At 37.8% G+C, this 20,713-nt stretch overlaps 1 protein-coding gene across 2 annotated transcripts; it reads right to left on the minus strand.

Moving 5' to 3' along the window:
* Nucleotides 1–15,301: 15,301 nt before the first annotated feature.
* On the minus strand, nucleotides 15,302–20,713 carry LOC112786902 (probable boron transporter 2). Of its 2 annotated transcripts, none has more exons than XM_025830282.3 (12): nucleotides 19,231–20,713; nucleotides 18,983–19,065; nucleotides 18,708–18,900; nucleotides 18,455–18,593; nucleotides 18,173–18,347; nucleotides 17,794–17,960; nucleotides 17,526–17,699; nucleotides 17,307–17,402; nucleotides 16,927–17,064; nucleotides 16,519–16,838; nucleotides 15,949–16,219; nucleotides 15,302–15,816 (listed from the first exon to the last, which is right to left on the minus strand). In XM_025830282.3, exons 1-12 carry the CDS (start codon nucleotides 19,332–19,334, stop codon nucleotides 15,511–15,513), a joined length of 2,166 nt encoding a protein of 721 aa, XP_025686067.1. In that variant the 5' UTR covers nucleotides 19,335–20,713; the 3' UTR covers nucleotides 15,302–15,510. The 2 variants fall into 2 exon arrangements, with proteins under 2 accessions (XP_025686067.1, XP_025686066.1); XM_025830281.3 differs by having other exon boundaries at nucleotides 15,302–15,819; nucleotides 19,231–20,689.

Below are 20,713 nucleotides of genomic sequence, written 5' to 3' on the forward strand. Positions count from 1 at the left end.
GTGAATTAGTCCTTCAATTGAATGGGGACTCCCTTGTGTTTACAACTCAAGGTTATCCTCCTGTAAACATGGAGAGGAAGCATAAAAAGCTTCTCTCAAAACAGAGTCAACCAGAGCCCCCACAGTCAAACTCTAAGTTTGGTGTTGGGAGGCTACAACCAAACTCTAAGTTTGGTGTTGAACTCCCATATCCAAAATCTAAGTTTGGTGTTGGGGAGTCTCAACAATGCTCTAAACATCTGTGAGGCTCCATGAGAGCCCACTGTCAAGCTATTGACATTAAAGAAGCGCTTGTTGGGAGGCAACCTAATTTTTATTTAATTTTATTTTTCTTGTTCTTTCATGTTTTATTAGGTTCATGATCATGTGGAGTCACAAAATAAATATAAAAATTGAAAACGGAATCAAAAACAGCAGAAGAAAAATTACACCCTGGAGGAAGACCTTACTGGCATTTAAACGTCAGTAAGAAGCATCTGACTGGCGTTCAACGCCAGAACAGAGCATGGTTCTGGCGCTGAACGCCCAAAATGGGCAGCATCTGGGCATTTGAACGCCAGAATTGCACCCTGGAGAAGAGCTGGCGCTGAACGCCCAGAACAAGCATGGTTCTGGCGTTCAACGCCAGAAATGGGCAACAAATGGGCGTTCAACGCCCAGAACAAGCACCAATCTGGCGCTGAACGCCCAGAGTTGTGTGCAAGGGCATTTTGCATGTCTAATTGGGTGCAGGGATGTAAATCCTTGACACCTCAGGATCTGTGGACACCACAGGATCATCTTAGGATCTGTGAATCCCACAGGATCCCCACCCACCTCACCCTCTCCCTCTCCATTCATGGTCATCCCTTCTATTTTCCATTCACCACTCACATCCATACACACATCCCTCCATCTCCTCCATATCTTCTTCTTCTTCTATTCTTTCTTCTTTTGCTCGAGGGCGAGCAACATTCTAAGTTTGGTATGGTAAAAGCATAAGCTTTTTGTTTTTCCATTACCATTGATGGCACCTAAGACCGGAGAAACCTCTAGAAAAGAGGAAGGGAAGACAAAGGCTTCCACCTCCGAGTCATGGGAGATGGAAAGATTCATCTCAAGGGTCTATAGCTCAGTGGTAGAACATGTGGCTGCAAATCAAGAGATCCCTGAGATACCTCAGGGGATGCACTTCCCTCCACATAAATATTGGGAGCAAATCAACACCTCCCTAGGAGAATTAAGTTCCAACATGGGACAACTAAGGGTGGAACATCGAGAGCACTCCATCATCCTTCATGAAATAAGAGAAGATCAAAAAGCAATGAGGGAGGAGCAACAAAGACAAGGAAGAGACATAGAAGAGCTCAAGGACATCATTGGTTCCTCAAGAAGGAAACGCCACCATCACTAAGGTGGACTCATTCCTTGTTCTTACTTTCTCTGTTTTTCATTTTCTATGTTAAGTGCTTATCTATGTTTGTGTCTTCATTACATGATCATTAGTAGTTAGTAACTTTGTCTTAAAGTTATGAATGTCCTATGAATCCATCACCTCTCTTAAATGAAAAAAATGTTTTAATTCAAAAGAACAAGAAGTACATGAGTTTCAAATTTATCCTTGAACTTAGTTTAATTATATTGATGTGGTGACAATGCTTCTTGTTTTCTGAATGAATGCTTGAACAGTGCATATATATTTTGAAGTTGTTGTTTAAGAATGTTAAATATGTTGGCTCTTGAAAGAATGATGACAAGGAGACATGTTATTTGATAATCTGAAAAATCATAAAAATGATTCTTGAAGCAAGAAAAAGCAGCAAAGAACAAAGCTTGCAAAAAAAAAAAAGAGAAAAAAATAGCGAAAAAAAAATAGAAAGAAAAAGAAAAAGCAAGCAGAAAAAGCCAAAAGCTCTTAAAACCAAGAGGCAAGAGCAAAAAGCCAATAACCCTTAAAACCAAAAGGCAAGGGCAAATAAAAAGGATCCCAAGGCTTTGAGCATCAGTGGATAGGAGGGCCTAAAGGAATAAAATCCTGGCCTAAGCGGCTAAATCAAGCTGTCCCTAACCATGTGCTTGTGGCGTGAAGGTGTCAAGTGAAAACTTGAGACTGAGCAGTTAAAGTCAAGGTCCAAAGCAAAAAAAAGAGTGTGCTTAAGAACCCTGGACACCTCTAATTGGGGACTTTAGCAAAGCTGAGTCACAATCTGAAAAGGTTCACCCAATTATGTGTCTGTGGCATTTATGTATCCGGTGGTAATACTGGAAAACAAAGTGCTTAGGGCCACGGCCAAGACTCATAAAACAGCTGTGTTCAAGAATCATCATACTGAACTAGGAGAATCAATAACACTATCTGAACTCTGAGTTCCTATAGATGCCAATCATTCTGAACTTCAATGGATAAAGTGAGATGCCAAAACTATTCAAGAGGCAAAAAGCTACAAGTCCCGCTCATCTGATTGAAGCTATGTTTCATTGATAGTTTGGAATTTATAGTATATTCTCTTCTTTTTATCCTATTTGATTTTCAGTTGCTTGGGGACAAGCAACAATTTAAGTTTGGTGTTGTGATGAGCGGATAATTTATACGCTTTTTGGCATTGTTTTTAGTATGTTTTTAGTATAATCTAGTTACTTTTAGGGATGTTTTCATTAGTTTTTATGCTAAATTCACATTTCTGGACTTTACTATGAGTTTGTGTGTTTTTCTGTGATTTCAGGTATTTTCTGGCTGAAATTGAGGGACTTGAGCAAAAATCAGATTCAGAGGTTGAAGAAGGACTGCTGATGCTGTTGGATTCAGACCTCCCTGCACTCAAAATGGATTTTCTGGAGCTATTCCAATTGCGTTCGAAAGTAGACATCCAGGGATTTCCAGAAATATATAATAGTCCATACTTTGCCCAAGTTTAGATGACGCAAACTGGCGTTCAACGCCAGCTCTCTGCCCAATTCCGGCGTCCAGCGCCAGAAACAAGTTGCAAAGTGGAGTTCAACGCCCAAACTGGCACAAAAGCTGGCGTTCAACTCCAAGAATGACCTCTGCACGTGTAACATTCAAGCTCAGCCCAAGCACACACCAAGTGGGCCCCGGAAGTGGATTTATGCATCAATTACTTACTTCTGTAAACCCTAGTAACTAGTTTAGTATAAATAGACCTTTTTACTATTGTATTTGACATCTTTGAATCCGAGATTGTATCTTTGAACATCTTTGGACGCCTGGTTCTTAGATCATGGGGGCTGGCCTCTCGGCCATGCCTGAACCTTTCACTTATGTATTTTTAACGGTAGAGTTTCTACACTCCATAGATTAAGGTGTGGAGCTCTGCTGTTCCTCAAAGATTAATGCAAAGTACTATTGTTTTTCTATTCAATTCAACTTATTCCGCTTCTAAGATATTCATTCACACTTCAACCTGAATGTGATGAACGTGACAATCATCATCATTCCTTATGAACGCGTGCCTGACAACCACTTCCGTTCTACCTTAGATTGAATGAGTATCTCTTGGATCTCTTAATCAGAATCTTCGTGGTATAAGCTAGATTGATGGCGGCATTCATGAGAGTCCGGAAAGTCTAAACCTTGTCTGTGGTATTCCAAGTAGGACTCTGGGATTGAATGACTGTGACGAACTTCAAACTCGCGAGTGCTGGGCGTAGTGACAGACGCAAAAGGATAGTAAATCCTATTCCAGTATGATCGAGAACCTCCAGATGATTAGCCATGCAGTGACATCGCATTGGACCATTTTCACAGAGAGGAATAGGGCGCAGCCATCGACAAGGGTGATGCCTCCAGACGATTAGCCGTGCTATGACAGAGCATTTGGACCATTTTCCAGAGAGGATTAAAAGTAGCCATTGACAACGGTGACGTCCTTACAAAAAGCCAGCCATGGAAAGGAGTAAGACTGATTAGATGAAGGCAGCAGGAAAGCAGAGGTTCAGAGGAACGAAAGCATTTCTGTGCGCTTATCTGAAATTCTCACCAATGAATTACATAAGTATTTCTATCCTTCTTTTATTATTTATTTTCGAAAACTCCATAACTGTTTTATATCCGTCTGACTGAGATTTACAAGGTGACTATAGCTTGCTTCAAGCCGACAATCTCCGTGGGATCGACCCTTACTCACGTAAGGTTTATTACTTGGACGACCCAGTGCACTTGCTGGTTAGTTGTATCGAAGTTGTGACAAATTATTAATTAATATTAGAGCACCAAGTTTTTGGAGCCATTACCAGGGATCACAATTTTGTGCACCATTACACATCTATATTCTTTCATCCAAGTAGATCTGAATAATATTTACACTCAATTTGTCGATCATCATTTTTCCTACAGCCTCTCTAATCATATCAAGATCTTTCCACCCATATATTATAGCCTGATGGAAAATAAAATAAAAATAAAAGATTATAAATAACAGGAATTGTCATGTATTGTGAATCTGACATTAAAAACTAAATGAAAATTTGAAGCTTTTAAAATACCTCACCATCATATTCTGTGCTCAATGTTGTGTAATGTTCAATGCTAGAAAAAATGTCCTTCCATGATTCTACCTCTCAAGAACCAATTGTACTATTTTGCTGAGAGTTTTGAATATCTCTATAATTGACCATAGCTTACTTTGTTATCATCAAATAACTCAAAATAAATCTAAGAAAGGCCATGCAAAATAAATACTCGTTCATATTTGACCTATTATAAAAAAAAATAAAAAAGGAAATGAAATAAAGAATTAGAAACCATAAGTAGTATATATTATGTCACGCTGAGATGACTTGCTGTGTTGTTAGACACAAGAACATCTTTATAACAACTAACATGGTAAACACCTTGTCTCCACTAGTTTCTGTCACCATTAAAAGTGCTATTGTAATACAACAACAATCGCTACGAAAACATAATATAATAGTAATATAACATACAATACCTTCTTAGGACCGCCTTGCTTTTGAGCTTTGCCCATGATGTCTGACTGTTACAGAAACATTTAGAATACATTAAAAAAGCATCCAGTAATGCAACAAAGAAACATCGGAATCTATATAAACATTTCGAACTAAAAAGAAACATCCGAAACGCTTTTAAAAAGCATCCACTTACTTATATAGAAACACCTACTAATTAAAAAAAAATCCAAATCTTATAAACAAAAATCAAATAATACAATTAAAAATGTAAACATATTGGCATTAAATAGTACCATCCATGAGTTATATGAGAAGTAGAACAAACAACATATGATAGTTGCATATAAACTATATTTAAATCAATCACAAATAAGTCATACTAAGACATAAATACTGAAGTAAAAGATATTCAACTATTTATATAGCTTGGGGGATAGATTTCATGTCATGATCATATTTACACCAGCAAGCAACACCTAATTCATATTTTTTTTTGCTGAAACCTTAATTATGTAAACAAGCATCCACCAATATAGAGAAACGTCTGAAACCTTATGAAAAAAAACATTCATTGACCTATAGAAAAACATCCACCAACTAAAAAATGAAACATCCCAAAAGTTATACGCAAAACATCTACTAACTCAACAAAGAAACATCTCAAATCTTATACACTAATATCCACTAATACCAATTTACTAACTCAAAAAAGAATCATCCCAAATAAAACATTCTACACAAACATCAGTTAACGCAGAAAAAGAAACATTCGGAATCCTACAATGGAACCTTCTAATTAACAAGAAATAACTATCCAAAAATTCAGTTAAAGCTTCAAATTTTAATAGCAACTCAGATGAAATGTAATAAAAAAAACCCAAACCGTAAAAAAAATGAACTAAAACAGTGAGTCTTACATTGTTTGGGCCCCCTTAAAATCGGAAATGAACTAGTTCTTCGGTGTCTTTCACGACGTAGGACGCGTGGAAGCTGGGGCTGGAGCAATTCTGCTAGACGACGACGGGGGGTGGGCCGTGCGGCGTAGTGGTGTGATCGGGATATCTGTTTCTGGCCTAATGTCCGCTGGTGGTTTCAGGGGTGCTTCGACAGAGGAGACGTGACGCAGTAGCACGACTTGCCAGTGCCGTTTCTCGCCTAACGAATGTTGGTGGTTTTCGGCGGGCTCTCAGCATAGGAGAGGCAACACAGTGGCGCTATGAGCTCTTCGACGATAGCTTTGGGGAATGCGGTGGCCAGCACGGTTGAAGTAAGGTTTGAAGGTTGATCCAAATGACGGCGACGATGATGGCGTGGATATGGGGATCGAAGAGAAGGGGAGTGGGGCGCTATGATTTTTTTGAGTAAATTGCCATTTTGGCAACCGAATAATTCTGATTTTGACAAAATGCATTCCTACATTTGTTTTTGACAAAATGAACCTCCAAATGTATCTTTCATTTGACAAAGTGAACCGTAACATTAAGTCAACAGTTAATTTATCTAGTCAATCGTTAAATGTTAATAAAATTACTAAATTACCCTCACTTTTTTAAATTACAATTTTATTCTCAATATGTCACTCCTCTCTTTTTCATCAGCATCACACTGTTACCCCGCCTCCACCATCATGATACCCCACTATTATCAACAATAATAACCTACAAATAAACCATTGCCACAAATTAAAGGACTAACTCTCACTAATTCAATATGATAATTTGAAGCAGAGCAATAGTGGTGGCAAACAAAGGTGCTATAGGGCTATGGGGAAGATGATGGTGTGTACAGTAGGCATTTTCCTTTGTTTGTTCTCGATAATACCTTTAGCTCTTGGAATCTAGCTCATATTGCCATCTTTTGTAACCAAATCATCTCCCAAGAAATCCAAAGCAATGTCATCGGTTTAATCGATTGCGTCTCCAACATTGGTGTCAAGGTAAGTTCTCTCCTCTCTCATATCCATTTGATTTGGTTGTTTGGTTGTTGGGGAGAAATTCATAGATGTCCTCTTGCGGTGGTTGTGGTTTGACGTAGGAGAAAGAGAGAGTGGCATGACAGTGACGGTGGGTGAAACAGAAAAAAATGGATTTGGCAACAAAATTAAAATTGGAATATGTTCTGCGCTTGAGGTACTCGGAGGCTATGCATGAAAGTTGAGAAAATGGTGTCATAGAGAGAGCTTCAGACGGGTGTGAGTTGTTGATGGAAACAATTGCAAGGGAGATATGGTGGGGGTGGTGATAGTGAAAGGAGAATAAATGGCAGATTAGTAATTTTATAAAAAATTAACAATCAACTGAGTAAATTAACTGTTGATTTAATGTTACGGTTCACTTTATCAAATGGAACATATATTTGGAAGTTCATTTTGTCAAAAATAAATATAAAGATGCATTTTGTCAAAATCAAAATATTTTGGGTGTCAAAATGACTATTTACTCTTTTTTTATCTATACTGTGAATTAGGTAAACGGTAAAATTAGATTTAGGTTTGGGTTATTCTAATGGGATGTTTTTTTTTTCTTTATTAGGCCTGTGGATGCAGCCTAGATAGTAGTTGGCTGAAGTTAGCTGCACCCCTAGTTGGTTATCTAGCAAAATTATTTTTTTATTTGACGATATTCATTAGCCATCATCTCTTAAGACTGTGTTTGATTTTGAAGATAAGATAAGACAAAATATTGAGAATAAGAGACAAATGGTAGATATACAAAAATTAATATTTTTATATTTTGTTTAGTGATAAACTAAATATAAAACAACACAAATTATAAAAGTTTAATGTATTATCTTTTTTTATACAAAAAATTTAAGAAAAAAATAATGATAAAAAATCTAATTATAAAAAATTAATAAAAATAATAAAAAAATAAATTGTCTATAGGGACGGTGTCAAATAGACACCTAATTCGGAAGTTGTTTTGTCAAACTTGATATTCTTCATATGTTAAAATGATCAATTGTTCTCTATTTCCAATTTTGACGGAAAAATTTTAATATTTTTATTTTGCCAATAATTAACTAGTAAAATAGTGGATGAATAAAGATTGAAAAGAGAAAAACAGAATTGAAGAAGAGTGTTAGAAGATTATCAGAATTTATTATTTTTTGCTATGAATTAGCCATAAATGTTTAAAATTATGGAATAAAATATGTTATTGGATTATTAGACTAAAAAAATTAGACTAAAAGAATTGAGTTGATGGCTAAATGACAAAAAACAATAAATTTTATAGTCTCCTAACATTTTTCTTTGCTAATTGTTAGTCGACAAAAATTGGTTTCCACTATTTTTCATTTTTTCTTATCAAATATATGATTCATTCATTAAAAATAATAATTCTTAAATAATTACATAATGACCACTAAAACCGATAACATAAGAGAAAACGAGTTTTCTCAATAAAAACGAATTACAAACTGTTAAGAGAGAGCAAGGGAATCCAAGTAGTAGAATTGAAAGAGAGCAAGGGAATCCAAGTAGCAGAGTTGATGTTAGCTGTGACGAAAGAAAAGAGAGCCCAGTAACAGAACTACTGTTAACATCAGGGAATTGCACACACACGAAAGCACGTGCATAAAAAAGGAGTTAGTTAGAACTGACTTGCCAGATCATAAGAGTTTGTTAGAAGCAGATCAACAGAATCTGTTAGAAGAAGAGCCAATTAGCTCTTCTAGAAATCTCTATTAAAACCACTTTATATATTACAAACTCAGTATCACTTCAAGTGTAATCATCTAATAATCATTCTGAAAAATCTCAACACATTTTCTAACTTTCTCTTCTCCTTCTTCTCCAACTATCTCTTCTCCTTCTTCTCCTTCTTTTACCTGCTTTATATTTTTCTTCTCAAGAAATCTGATACCTCACATGGTATCAGAGCTTACATCGATCCATGGATAATCCTGCGCAAATCACACAAGCTCCAACGAGCTTATTCAGCCAAAATGCTTTTGCACTGTTCTTAGCAATAAAGCTCAAGGAAAACAACTACAAGGCGTGGAAGAAACATGCATTAGCGTGCATCAAGGTGAATAAACTCCAAAATCATCTTGATCCAAGAAAATTTCCAGCGCAATTTAGCTCAGAATCAGTCATATGCAATGGAATTGAAACACAACAATACATAGAATGGGAGGTCCGCGATCAATACTTAGTAGCCTGGTTAATCGCATCAATGGAGCAAAATTTTGTGAATCAAGTAATTGAATATGATCGTGCGTACCAAATCTGGCATATGCTAGATGATTACTTCGAAGCCAGAGTCAAAGCAAAAATAAAGAATCTGAAGACACAACTAAAAACGTTCAAGAAGCAAGGATCAATCGTAACTGAATACATTGCAAAGTTCAATCAGGTGGCGGATTCTCTAAATGCTCTTGGAGCACCACTTACCAAGGAAGAATATATAGAAGCTACACTAGGAAGTCTCAGTGAGGAATATAGAGCATTCATTACAGTTACAACGGCAAGAATGGACCACCTGTCAGAAAGCGAATTTGAGTCACAATTGCTCACAGAGGAAGAGCTAATTGATAGGTTCAGAAAGATAGATCTAGGGCTGATTCATGCAAATGTTGCTCAAAGCAATAAGGGACAAGAAAAAGCTCAAGACCAAAACTATCACCACTACAACAGAGGTAGTTCCTACAACAGGGGTAGTTTTCGAGGAACGCGAGGCAGAGGCTACTTCAGAGGTTCTGGAAGATCGACATGGTGACAAGGCAGCAGACCTCAGTGCCAGCTGTGTAGAAAGGTAGGCCATACGGTTGTACAGTGTTACCACATGTTCAATCAGGAATTTATGAACCCTCAAATGCAACCCTTGAACTCAGCTCAACCACCCTCCCTGGCATTCCACAATGTCTCAGGCAATCAGCAGCTCTATCAAGACTCAAAGGTGCAGCAGCCGCTTGCACCAACAAATCCACAAGCATTCCTCACCCTACCATCAGCTCTCCCAAACACAGCGTGGTATCCGGACTCAGAAGCCTCGCATCACATCACTTTTGATCAAAGCAACCTTGCCACAGGATCAGACTATGCAAGCACAGAGAAAGTATATGGAGGTAATGGTTAAGGTATGAAATTTGAGCATATTGAAAGTTCTTTCATGCATGCATCTTTATCTAATAGACCTTTCACACTTAGAAACCTACTGCATGTACCTACTATCTCTAAAAACCTTGTTAGTGTTGCTAAGTTTGCTTTAGACAATGCCGTGTTCTTTGAATTCTGGCCTTATGTTTGCAATGTCAAATGCCAGCTATCCAAGAAGATACTCCTTCAAGGTCTTCTTAAGGACGGGCTATACAGATTTGAAGGGATTCAGGTTATCCCAAAAGCTACTAAACCCAATCTTTTACACTCCCCACTCACTATACCAACCTGCAACATCACTGAAATTCCTAAACAAATTCCTAAAAAACTACAGTCCACAACCCATGACCCAAAAGAAGAGTCCAAAAATTCTGTTCAACCTTTCATACCCTCAACTTTAGCTATCACAACCCCGAATTCAGACACCTCACCTGAAGCCACACTCCCCGCTACTTCCAAATCGGCCTTACCTGCAATCAGTCCTCCAATCCCTTCTCCAACCACAACTGATTTTAGTTCCAGTCAAAGCACAAGCCTGGATGAAAAAGACAGAAAAAAATTAGAAAGTCAAAACTATATTAAAATCTACAGCTCTCTATGCAGTGCAGATCCTGCTCTATGTAAAAAGGAAAGAGAAACACCAAACAACAATAGTCTTGTTATTGAGTCTGTATCAAAGAAAGTTAGTCATGTAGAAGCAAACATCACTTGTAAAAGAGTCAGTGATATAGCTCAGCAGTGGCACAGAAAATTAGGCCACCCGTCTGATAAAGTAGTTACTCTTGTAATGAAACAATATAATGTGCCAAGTTTGAATGGTGCGATAAATAAAGATAGCCTTAATCCATCTCTTCGTCATGCTTGCTGTATAAGTAAAATACACCAATTACCCTATCTTGATTCTTGTACATCTTATGCACCTTTGGAATTAATATTTTCTGACATATGGGGGCCAGCACCAGTATATAGCATATTAGGCTTTCGATATTACATCTGCTTCATCGATGCATGTACGAAATACACTGTCACTTACCTACTTAACACCAAAGCTCAGGCATTTAAGGCATTTCAGCAGTTCAAAACTGCTATTGAACTAAAAATAGGACAAAAGATCAAAGCACTGCAGACAGACAATGGAGGAGAGTACCTGTCCCTTGCATTCAAACAGTTTCTTACTAATCAAGGCATTCAACACAGGCAGACCTGTCCCTACTCTCATCAGCAAAATGGCACTGTTGAAAGAAAGCACAGACACATTGCAGAAACCTCCCTTGTCTTACTAGCACAAGCTAACCTACCTCTCACCTTTTGGGAAGATTCAACCATGACTGCCACTTACCTCATAAATAGGTTACCTACCCCAACTCTTAATAACAAATCTCCATTAGAAGCCCTCACCCACACTGTCCCAGATTTTGAATTCTTGAAACCCTTTGGTTGCACTTGCTATCCTCTCCTACGGCCATACAATGCACATAAGTTTGACCACAGATATGAAAAATCAATCTTTATTGGCTATGCTATCGATCACAAAGGGTACAAGTGCTTATTACCAAATGAAAGAAAATTATCTCAAGGAATGTGGTCTTCAATGAGTCAGAATTCCCTTATCCTCACCTATTCAATACCCCCCAACCTTGCCCCACCAATTCACAATCCTTGCTCGCACCAAACCCCAATATTCCTCCTTGTCCCAACCTCCCTCACCCTCTTCCCTCGCCACATAGACCTGCAGCAAGTACTACTCTAGCAAGCACTACTCCCACTCCTCCCCATCACTCTCTACCTACCTCTCCCTCCCAGCATTCACCTCATATCTTGCATTCTATGAATGATGCTTCCAATATTATCAATGACATACATGAACTATTACCTGCTGCACCTGCATCTGTGTCTCATAATTCTGTTTCTGCTATTCCTGACTCTGTGACTGCTGCTAACACTCCTCTCAGCAATGTTCTCTCTATTGCAGATGCTCAACACTCAGCCAGGATTGAGACTGTGCTGCCAGCTCCAGCAGCGCTGCCATTGAATCAGCACCTAATGCAGACAAGAAGCAAATCTGGTATCTTTAAACCTAAGACGTATGCAGCGGTTGTGCAAACAGGAGCCACTATTCCTTCTCCACTGCTGCCCCACACAGTAGCCCAGGCCCTCACTTGTCCTCATTGGAGGAATGCGATGGAGGAGGAGTATACAGCCCTCCTACAAAACCGAACTTGGCAGCTAGTTCCCAGGCCGGCTCCCAGCTCCGCACCCATTATCGGTTGCAAATGGGTTTTCAGAATTAAGCAACACCTTAATGGTACGATCCAAAAGTATAAAGCCCGTTTGGTAGCGAAAGGTTTTCATCAGAGGGAAGGCGTGAACTTTGACCAGGTTTTTAGTCTGGTTGTGCGCCCTCCTACTGTCAGGGTCATGCTCAGCTTGGCATTAGCGAAAGGATGGCGAATCAGGCAGTTCGACTTCAACAATGCGTTCCTGAATGGGGATCTTGAGGAAACAGTGTATATGACTCAACCTGAAGGTTTCATCTCTCCCACTCATCCTCACCATGTGTGTAAGCTTCAGAGATCTTTGTATGGGTTAAAACAGGCACCTCGTGCATAGTTCACCAAGCTCAAGACCACTCTCAACACCTTTAGAATCAACAACACTATTTCTGACAGTTCTCTCTTCACCCGGTTCACTACATCCTCAGCAATTTATATTCTTGTTTACGTGGATGATATCTTAGTCACTGGTAGCTCAGATTCTGAAATTTCCAGCCTAATCACCCAGCTTAATTCAATCTTCTCCTTAAAAGATCTGGGAGAAAAAAACTATTTCTTGGGTATCGAAGCCATCAAGAGGACTGACAATGAGATACTTCTCTGCCAGGCTAAATACATTAAGGAGCTGCTTGCAAAGGCCAGCATGCATGATGCAAAGGCCATGCCCACTCCAATGGCTTCAAGCTTAAAGCTCTCTGCACATGATGGTGAAGAGTTTTCGAAACTAGAATTGTATAGATCCATTGTGGGAGGCCTCCAATACGTAACAATCACAAGACCTGATATCACATTTGCTGTCAATAAAGTCTCGCAGTTTATGCACCACCCTCTAGACAGTCATTGGAAGGCTGTCAAAAGGATACTTAGGTACCTAGCTGGTACATCCCAGCATGGTTTAAGGTTTCAAAGGTCAAGTGAATCCAGAATTTATGGGTTTAGTGATTCAGACTGGGGAAGTGATGTTGATGATAGGAAGTTTACTAGTGGCTTTTGTGTTTACCTTGGACCAAATCTGGTCTCTTGGTCAAGTAGAAAACAACCGGTGGTGTCTAGAAGCTCCACAGAAGCTGAATACCGAAGAGTAGCATCATGTCTTACTGAGATTATCTGGGTCCAGAATCTGTTAAGTGAGATGAGAATAACATGTACCCTTCACAATCGAAGAAAGCACTTTGAGCTGAACTTGCATTTTGTCTGAGACTATGTGGCAAGTAAAAAGGTTCACATTCCCTCCCATGATCAAATAGCTGATTGCCTTACAAAGCTACTGTCAAGTGCCTCATTCCACAAACTCAAACCACGCCTCAGAATTGTTGATAGAGAACAAAGAAACCCAAGTAGCAGGGTTGATGTTAAGAGAGAGCAAGGGAATCCAAGTAGCAGAGTTGAAAGAGAGCAAGGGAATCCAAGTAGCAGAGTTGATGTTAGCTGTGACGAAAGAAGAGAGCCCAATAACAGAACTGCTGATAACAGTAGGGAATTGCACACACACAAAAGCACGTGCATCAAAAAGGAGTTAGTTAGAACTAACTTACCAGATCAGTAAAGTTTGTTAGAGGCAGATCAGCAGAATCTGTTAGAAGAAGAGCCAATTAGCTCTTCTAGAAATCTCTACTAAAACCACTTTATATATTACAAACTCAGTATCACTTCAAATGTAATCATCTAATAATCATTCAGAAAAATCTCAACACACTTTCTAACTTTCTCTTTTCCTTCTTCTCATTCTTTTACCTGCTTCGTGTTTTTCTTCTCAAGAAATCTGATACCTCACACAAACAACATCCAAGTTTCTAAATTTGAGAAAGGAAATTAAAAAAATGTTACACATGATTAATTATTTGTTAGGTTATAGATTTATTTTAAAAGAGCCAAATCAATTTTGTTAATTTAACTTTTTGTTCGTTTAACAGGATTACATACACACACTATCCATTTTAGTTGAAGCAACTTTGTGTTGCTTCTGGTGTCAGATTCATTGTTTTCTCAAACGAACTACAAAAATGCTATTCATATACTAAAATCAGTCATTAAAATCAGCTATCAATGTATTTTTGTATAAAAACGTGTGGTTTAATTTATTTTCAATGCGTATTTGTATTTTAACATGTATTTTATACTGGTGACTGATTTTAGTGGCTAATTTTAATATACACGTAATATAGTCATATCAAACTATCAAATATAAACCACTTTACTGCAAAATAAACTCTAGCTCTAGCCAAATGTGACGAGGCCTTGGCGCATGGTAATTCATTTGCCTCGTGAGTAACTAGACCTATATTCAAAACTTGATTGAGATACGTAATAAATAAATGCTTTTAAAGTGTTGTGTGTGTGAGTGTGTAGTGTATGTGATTTGTGATGTTGTGATACCTAAGATTAGAGACAGTCCAATCCATTTGAAAAAAAAATGAAAAAAAAAGGGTCTAGCCAAATCAAACAAACTGCACAACGAATATGCATATTCTTTCTTGCTATACTCAAACCATTATTGAAATGCTGTCAACATCTTTGAAAGGACTGGTTAGTGCTTATGGGAAATGGGTTTCATCTTGAGACTAAAGATGTAGGGTCAATGGTGTTGTTATACAAGCACATATTGTAAAGACTTTTGTTCTCTAACCAGGGAAAGTAAAAGCCAACCTAACGCATCATATCAAAGCCTTGTGTATGCATTCATTGTCACTATATAGTACCACTTCTCAGCATGAACAAAAACACAAATTCTCCAAATGCATGTGAATACACACGTCAAAGTCACCACCACCACTATCTCTTCTTAATAAGATATAATCAAAGAAATGAATAAATTGTTCTTGAAAAATTGAACACCAACTACTCCCAAACATGTCCCTTTCCTTACATGGTCAATTGAGGTGAAAAATCAAGAAGTCATTTTAGATTGAACAGTTTTTTGCACTTTGATTTTTATGTTCTTTTTCTACAGATTCCAAATCTACGACCCAAATAAAAATAAAACTAAAATTCAATACAGCATGTAAAATGCAAGAGGATCTATCCATCAACATGAAAATATACCTGCCCATTTTATAGTTACTTTCAAGCAATAATGCAGTCAAACAACAAAGCATGTGGTAAAAAGTTAAAAAAGGAAGAAAAGAAAGACACTAAGAAGATGAACTCTTTTTGTTACACGAATCAAGCACATAACCTCTAAAGCATTGCTTAGTACTACTACTTTGATATGTCTTAGCAGATATATTTTTAGCTTGAAGGTGAACCACTGGTATGTTTCCCAAGATTTGACGGCTGCGGACTAGGAGTTTGCTTCAACTTTACCTCACCTTTTGATCCTAGGCTGCTTTCCCCTCTCAATTCGGTTACTCGAGGGCTTGGAATCCTTCTTGTTAGTTGTGGGCTACTAGCAGGTCTTATATCTCCAAATGAAGTTGGGGTTGAGCTTGATGTTTTTGGGCTTTGGGTCCGGCGGAACTCTCCACGACTCCTTGTAATAATTTCATCAAGAATTTCACCACCACTGATATTTACTGCTGCCTGACCATTTGGATCCTGCTAAGTAGATAGTAAGATAGACATGAAACTACAAACAGAACAACAGCTTTCAACAGACATATAAGGCTGCATTGCTTGTTGTACTAATTCGATAACAGTTAAGCAAATGACGTAGCTCAAATTACTTACATCAAGGGAAGCATTGAAGGAAATGGCAGGTGCTTCCTCAAATGATGCAGCATCCAGCTCTGAAAGATGTGCTCCTTTAAAAAACTTAGGAAGGATATATTGCCGTACCGGGACAAGAAGCATGATCAACAATGGGAATAGGACCCCGGCGATTGGTATCCAGGTTAGGCCAAAGCAGAGAAGCAAGTAAACTGTTTGAAATATGGTAAACATGGCAATTGTTTTGAACGGCACCGTCTCCACGAATGTAGCATGGTATTCCTCCAGCAGTCTATTAAAGTAGGAAACAGAAACAATGGGGTGATCAGCATCTTCAACCTCTCAAGATGGAATGTATGCAAACGCATAGATACATGTTAACATGGATGTAAATGTAGGTGTGCAAGAATATGCACAACTGAAACCGCTTACAAACTTACCACTCACACATTTGACTAAGAAAAACATTTATATAAACATGTAGTGGAATTCATAAAAGCAAATCATGAAAGGAATGAATGTCTAGGAAAAATATTTAAATTCATAAGTCCTGTAACTAAGGCAATGATAAAAATGTGAGCATGAATATACTTGTATCTTCTGCTTGGAGCCGTGAAAAGATACAATATTCTTTCCCAAAACTGATTTCCAGGCAAGCTTTCAATTGCCATGAAAGCAAAGTAACCCCAAAGCACTGAAGAAGGTATCTTCTTCAAAAGAGGCATGGCAGCAACACAAGCTCCAACCATCAACGACTGCAGTAGATTGCTAAGGCGTTGCTCTTTAACTTCAAATGGCAAAAGATCATCAATGTCCTTATTCACATCGAAGACAACCTCATCAACAGGAGCATCAATGTATCCTTGACTTGAAGCCAGTTGAATGGTTGATTCCTTCAGCTCCTTCAGGCCCTGATTGATGGGTGAAACAAAGGATTAAGGAGAAAGAAGATCAAAAAACTTTCAAATCAAATGGAAATACCATTAGGATTAAAATTACCAAGGTAGGTGGCATTTGAGGAACCAAAGGAGTCTGCATTTCGTCATATGCTTCTCGCATACTTTGATATAACTGACTCAGATTCACATTTCTCCGCATGCTTTTTCGTGCAGTAGATACAAGCTTATTTCGTAAAAGCTACTCCAAATGAAACAAATATCCATCATAATCAATTAGCTTAGTTATAAATAGACAAGACTTAAAGAAATCAGGCAATAACAGTTTGTCAATAACCTGATTAAGAGAAAAGAAACAAAACGATATCTAAGAGAATTAAAATTATTCGACTGTAATTTTGAACAAAATCCAAGAAAACCTGTAAGACAGTCAGGTTATGATTAATGATTGAGATATGTTCAAAGTTATTATAACTGACACACCTGATGTTTTAGGGTAGCTAAGCTTTTGGTATGCATTGGAGATTGTGGAATCACACCATTTGAAGGAGGGATACCAATAAGCCCACAGAGTATGGTCTAGCAAGCAACATGAATATGAATTCATAAGGGATATATTTTGCTAGATGTAGTAGAAAGTGGGTAGCTATTCCACCACTTCTGTTGCAATTAAATTGACAGGTTTTCAAAGAGGATACATACCATAATTCCCAATATTAGCAAGTCATAGTGATAAGATGGGGGTTTTCTTAGATTGAACTCCTCCTGTTGTGCAAGCTGTGATGAAACGTTGTGATCAAAGTAGTAAAGCACAGCAATCATAGTTGCTGGTATAAATGCTCCAATAATATATAAGATCGGCACATCCAACATCTCCTACAAAAAAGTTTTAAAGAAAATTTGAGCAATGAACTATGCTTGCTTTGCAAGGGGCAAAGCAAGAATGAGGCCTTCCATATAGTGACATTACCTTGATAACAGTCCAATTTGAGTATGCACCAGGAGACCATGGATTTGGACTGAAAAGTCGCCTGGGGACTCCCCTTGGAACTTTATTAACAGGTATATAAGAAACAGAAGTCCACACAAGAACCATTATAGGGACTCCATAATCAGCTATTAATCCCCTTAGCCAACCTATTAATGTGACCACAGTTTAGAAGAATGAAATCTTGATAAAACAAGCAACTTTTGACTGGGAAGACATTTTCCAATTGAGAAAAAGGAAAATAGGCCTCAAAGTACTTGATGACATGAAAGTAGTTTATCGAAATCATGTCAAATTTGCACTCTATGCTGAAATGTAAATTACTGAATTTCAGATCTCGACCTAGAAGTATAACCAATACCTGTCCCATAACGCCAGGATCTAGCCTTACGGCTCTGTAGTCCGGTAAAAAGAAGGCCAAATGACAAGACCAACGCAAACATTCCATTGCCAAACAGCCAAGAGGATTGGAGTGCAATCTGATTAGTACTACCTTCACTCTGGTTCTTAGGTACACCAAATTCTTCAACAAGTCCCTTTGAAATGGAGATCATTAACATTATTATTAAACCAAAATTTCATTTATGTGATTGTTAATGGGAGTTTCCACAAGAAAAGGGGCTCATGGTTGAACAATACTCACCTTTATGGCCTGCTGCATAAAGAGCATTGCAATTAGCAAACCAAATAGTTCACCAGCAACGCGTGTGAATCTGTTGATTATGGAGCATGCACCAAGAATGGAAAGCAAGAAAAGCAACAAGGCAGTCCAAACACACACCCTGAAAGTAAAATAAGACAAAATAAATAAATAAAGTGGAGAAAGTTATTTCACATTCATTGTAGTTAATCCTAAACTTAAAAAGAACACAACATTCAAGGAGCTCAAAAGATACCATCCAGTCCAAGGCAAGAACAATTTGTGTCCCAAATCTTTTCTATCCTTTGCAAAGTTGTACATGAATGTGTACATCAGAACTGTGGGCTCAGCTACACCTACAATGAGGAGTGGCTGACCTCCAAAGACCGAGTGGATAATGCCGCAAATAGCTGTTGATGCCAGACTATGCACTGCAGTGAGAGTTCCATCTGTAGAAAATGATAAAGCATTTCTTAGCAAACAGTGGTTGAAATACTAAAATTACAATGAACCTGAAAATTTTTCTTGTACCAGTATTTCTCTCCAGTTGCTCCCCGAAAGATATAACCGGAATTGCTGAAGCAAAAAATATGTATGTTGTTGGGGCCAGGATCCTATATAACAGTATAACACAATGTCAAGATTCATCAACAAATTTTCTTGTATAAAACTCAAGCAAAATGTTCAAAATTTTGTATGCAACAGGCATGATTTGGTTAAAAATTATGGCAGCTAGTTAGATTACCAAAAATAACAACCATCAACATTATATCACAAACCTGAAACCAGATTGGAATCCACTGGTCCAGTCTTGCTTGTAGCACAAAATTCTCGCTTTCAGGTCATTCTTAATCCCACGGAAGGGAACAAATGTTTCTTCCATGAAAGTCTTGGACTACCAAGCAATTAAAGTCTATCTTATGTTCTGGTTTATTGACTACAAAGAAGCAGCAGATGAAATTGAAAGATGCTGATTCACTTTAAGCCAGCTCTAGAGGTTAAAGAAACATTGATTAAGACCGCATGTACAAAATTTCGGATAAATCTCTGGGCAGGGAAAACAGAATCCTACATATCATCCTAAACAGGAAAGAAGGAAGAAGGTATACTCATTTTGTTTTGGTTGTTGAGAAGATTATCATCAGGCCCTTGATAAAGGGGTCAAAAATTAATGAATCCAAGCTTAAGAATTTACATATCAAATAATAATCTATGAACTTTTCCACATATATTGGTTATGTCTAACAAAAGAATGAGTCAGTAATTGAACAAAAAAACACAGTTGGAATTACATATCCAACCGAAACTTTATCAGAGATTTTGTTCTTCAATAGTCAACAAGAAGAAAAGACACTCTCCACAAAGCTTTGATTGAAGATTAGCGTTCAGCCATGGCAAAGCCTAGATCCAAGACCAACCCTTTCTCTTGATTATCCTCCATATGCTATCTAAGTTGAAGCAAAAGTGGCAGCATTCCAGTTACATATGCAATATCCGGAGAGTGTCTTAACTAACTAACTAACTAACGAAAAGCCATCATCACAGCCTGCATTTTCTTATGTTTCAGAAGCTGCTGATGAGAAGAATGAGCATGGAAAGAACACAAGAATCAAAGATTAACGAGATTCCATTATTGACAAAAAACCCATGATTGGAAATGTTTCACAACACTTTTGAGGATCTGGGCATTAACTGGAAAAGCCAAAAGGGTACCTTAATCTGAAGTCAAAATTACATTTTTCAGCAAGGAGCACTAGAAATGGGAAAGAAAGCAAAGACTTGGAGCAGACAAAAGAACAAGCAGGTAGTGTGCAGTTTACATTTAAGTTTGATTCTTGAGACACAACAAAGATTGAGACAAACCCAAAAGACCAACACAGAAGAGAGAAGAACAAACTAAATTCCAATGAAGCACAAAAACAAGGAAATGAAGACAATTAGTATTATTATATGAGTGAGATCTTTGTAAAATTGAAAGAACAGGCAAAAAAGGGTGCAATGAGAGGGATTTTTGTTTGTGTGGCAGAGATGATTGTAATGGACAATTGGGTTTAGTTATATATAAATTTCTTGAATGAGGATTGAAAGTGGTAATATGAAATATCAGAAAGAGAGAGTTGGTAGTGCTGAGGTAGTAAGCAGAAGCAGCTAAAATGAGTGTGACACAGTAAACAAATCATAAAGCAAGACATAACAGCACACACAGATAAACAAGTTGTTTTGGTAACCGTTCAGGACAATGATAGTTGCGTGTTCAAAGTT

This window comes from Arachis hypogaea, chromosome 20 (assembly GCF_003086295.3).
Source record: "Arachis hypogaea cultivar Tifrunner chromosome 20, arahy.Tifrunner.gnm2.J5K5, whole genome shotgun sequence".
NCBI lineage: Eukaryota > Viridiplantae > Streptophyta > Magnoliopsida > Fabales > Fabaceae > Arachis > Arachis hypogaea.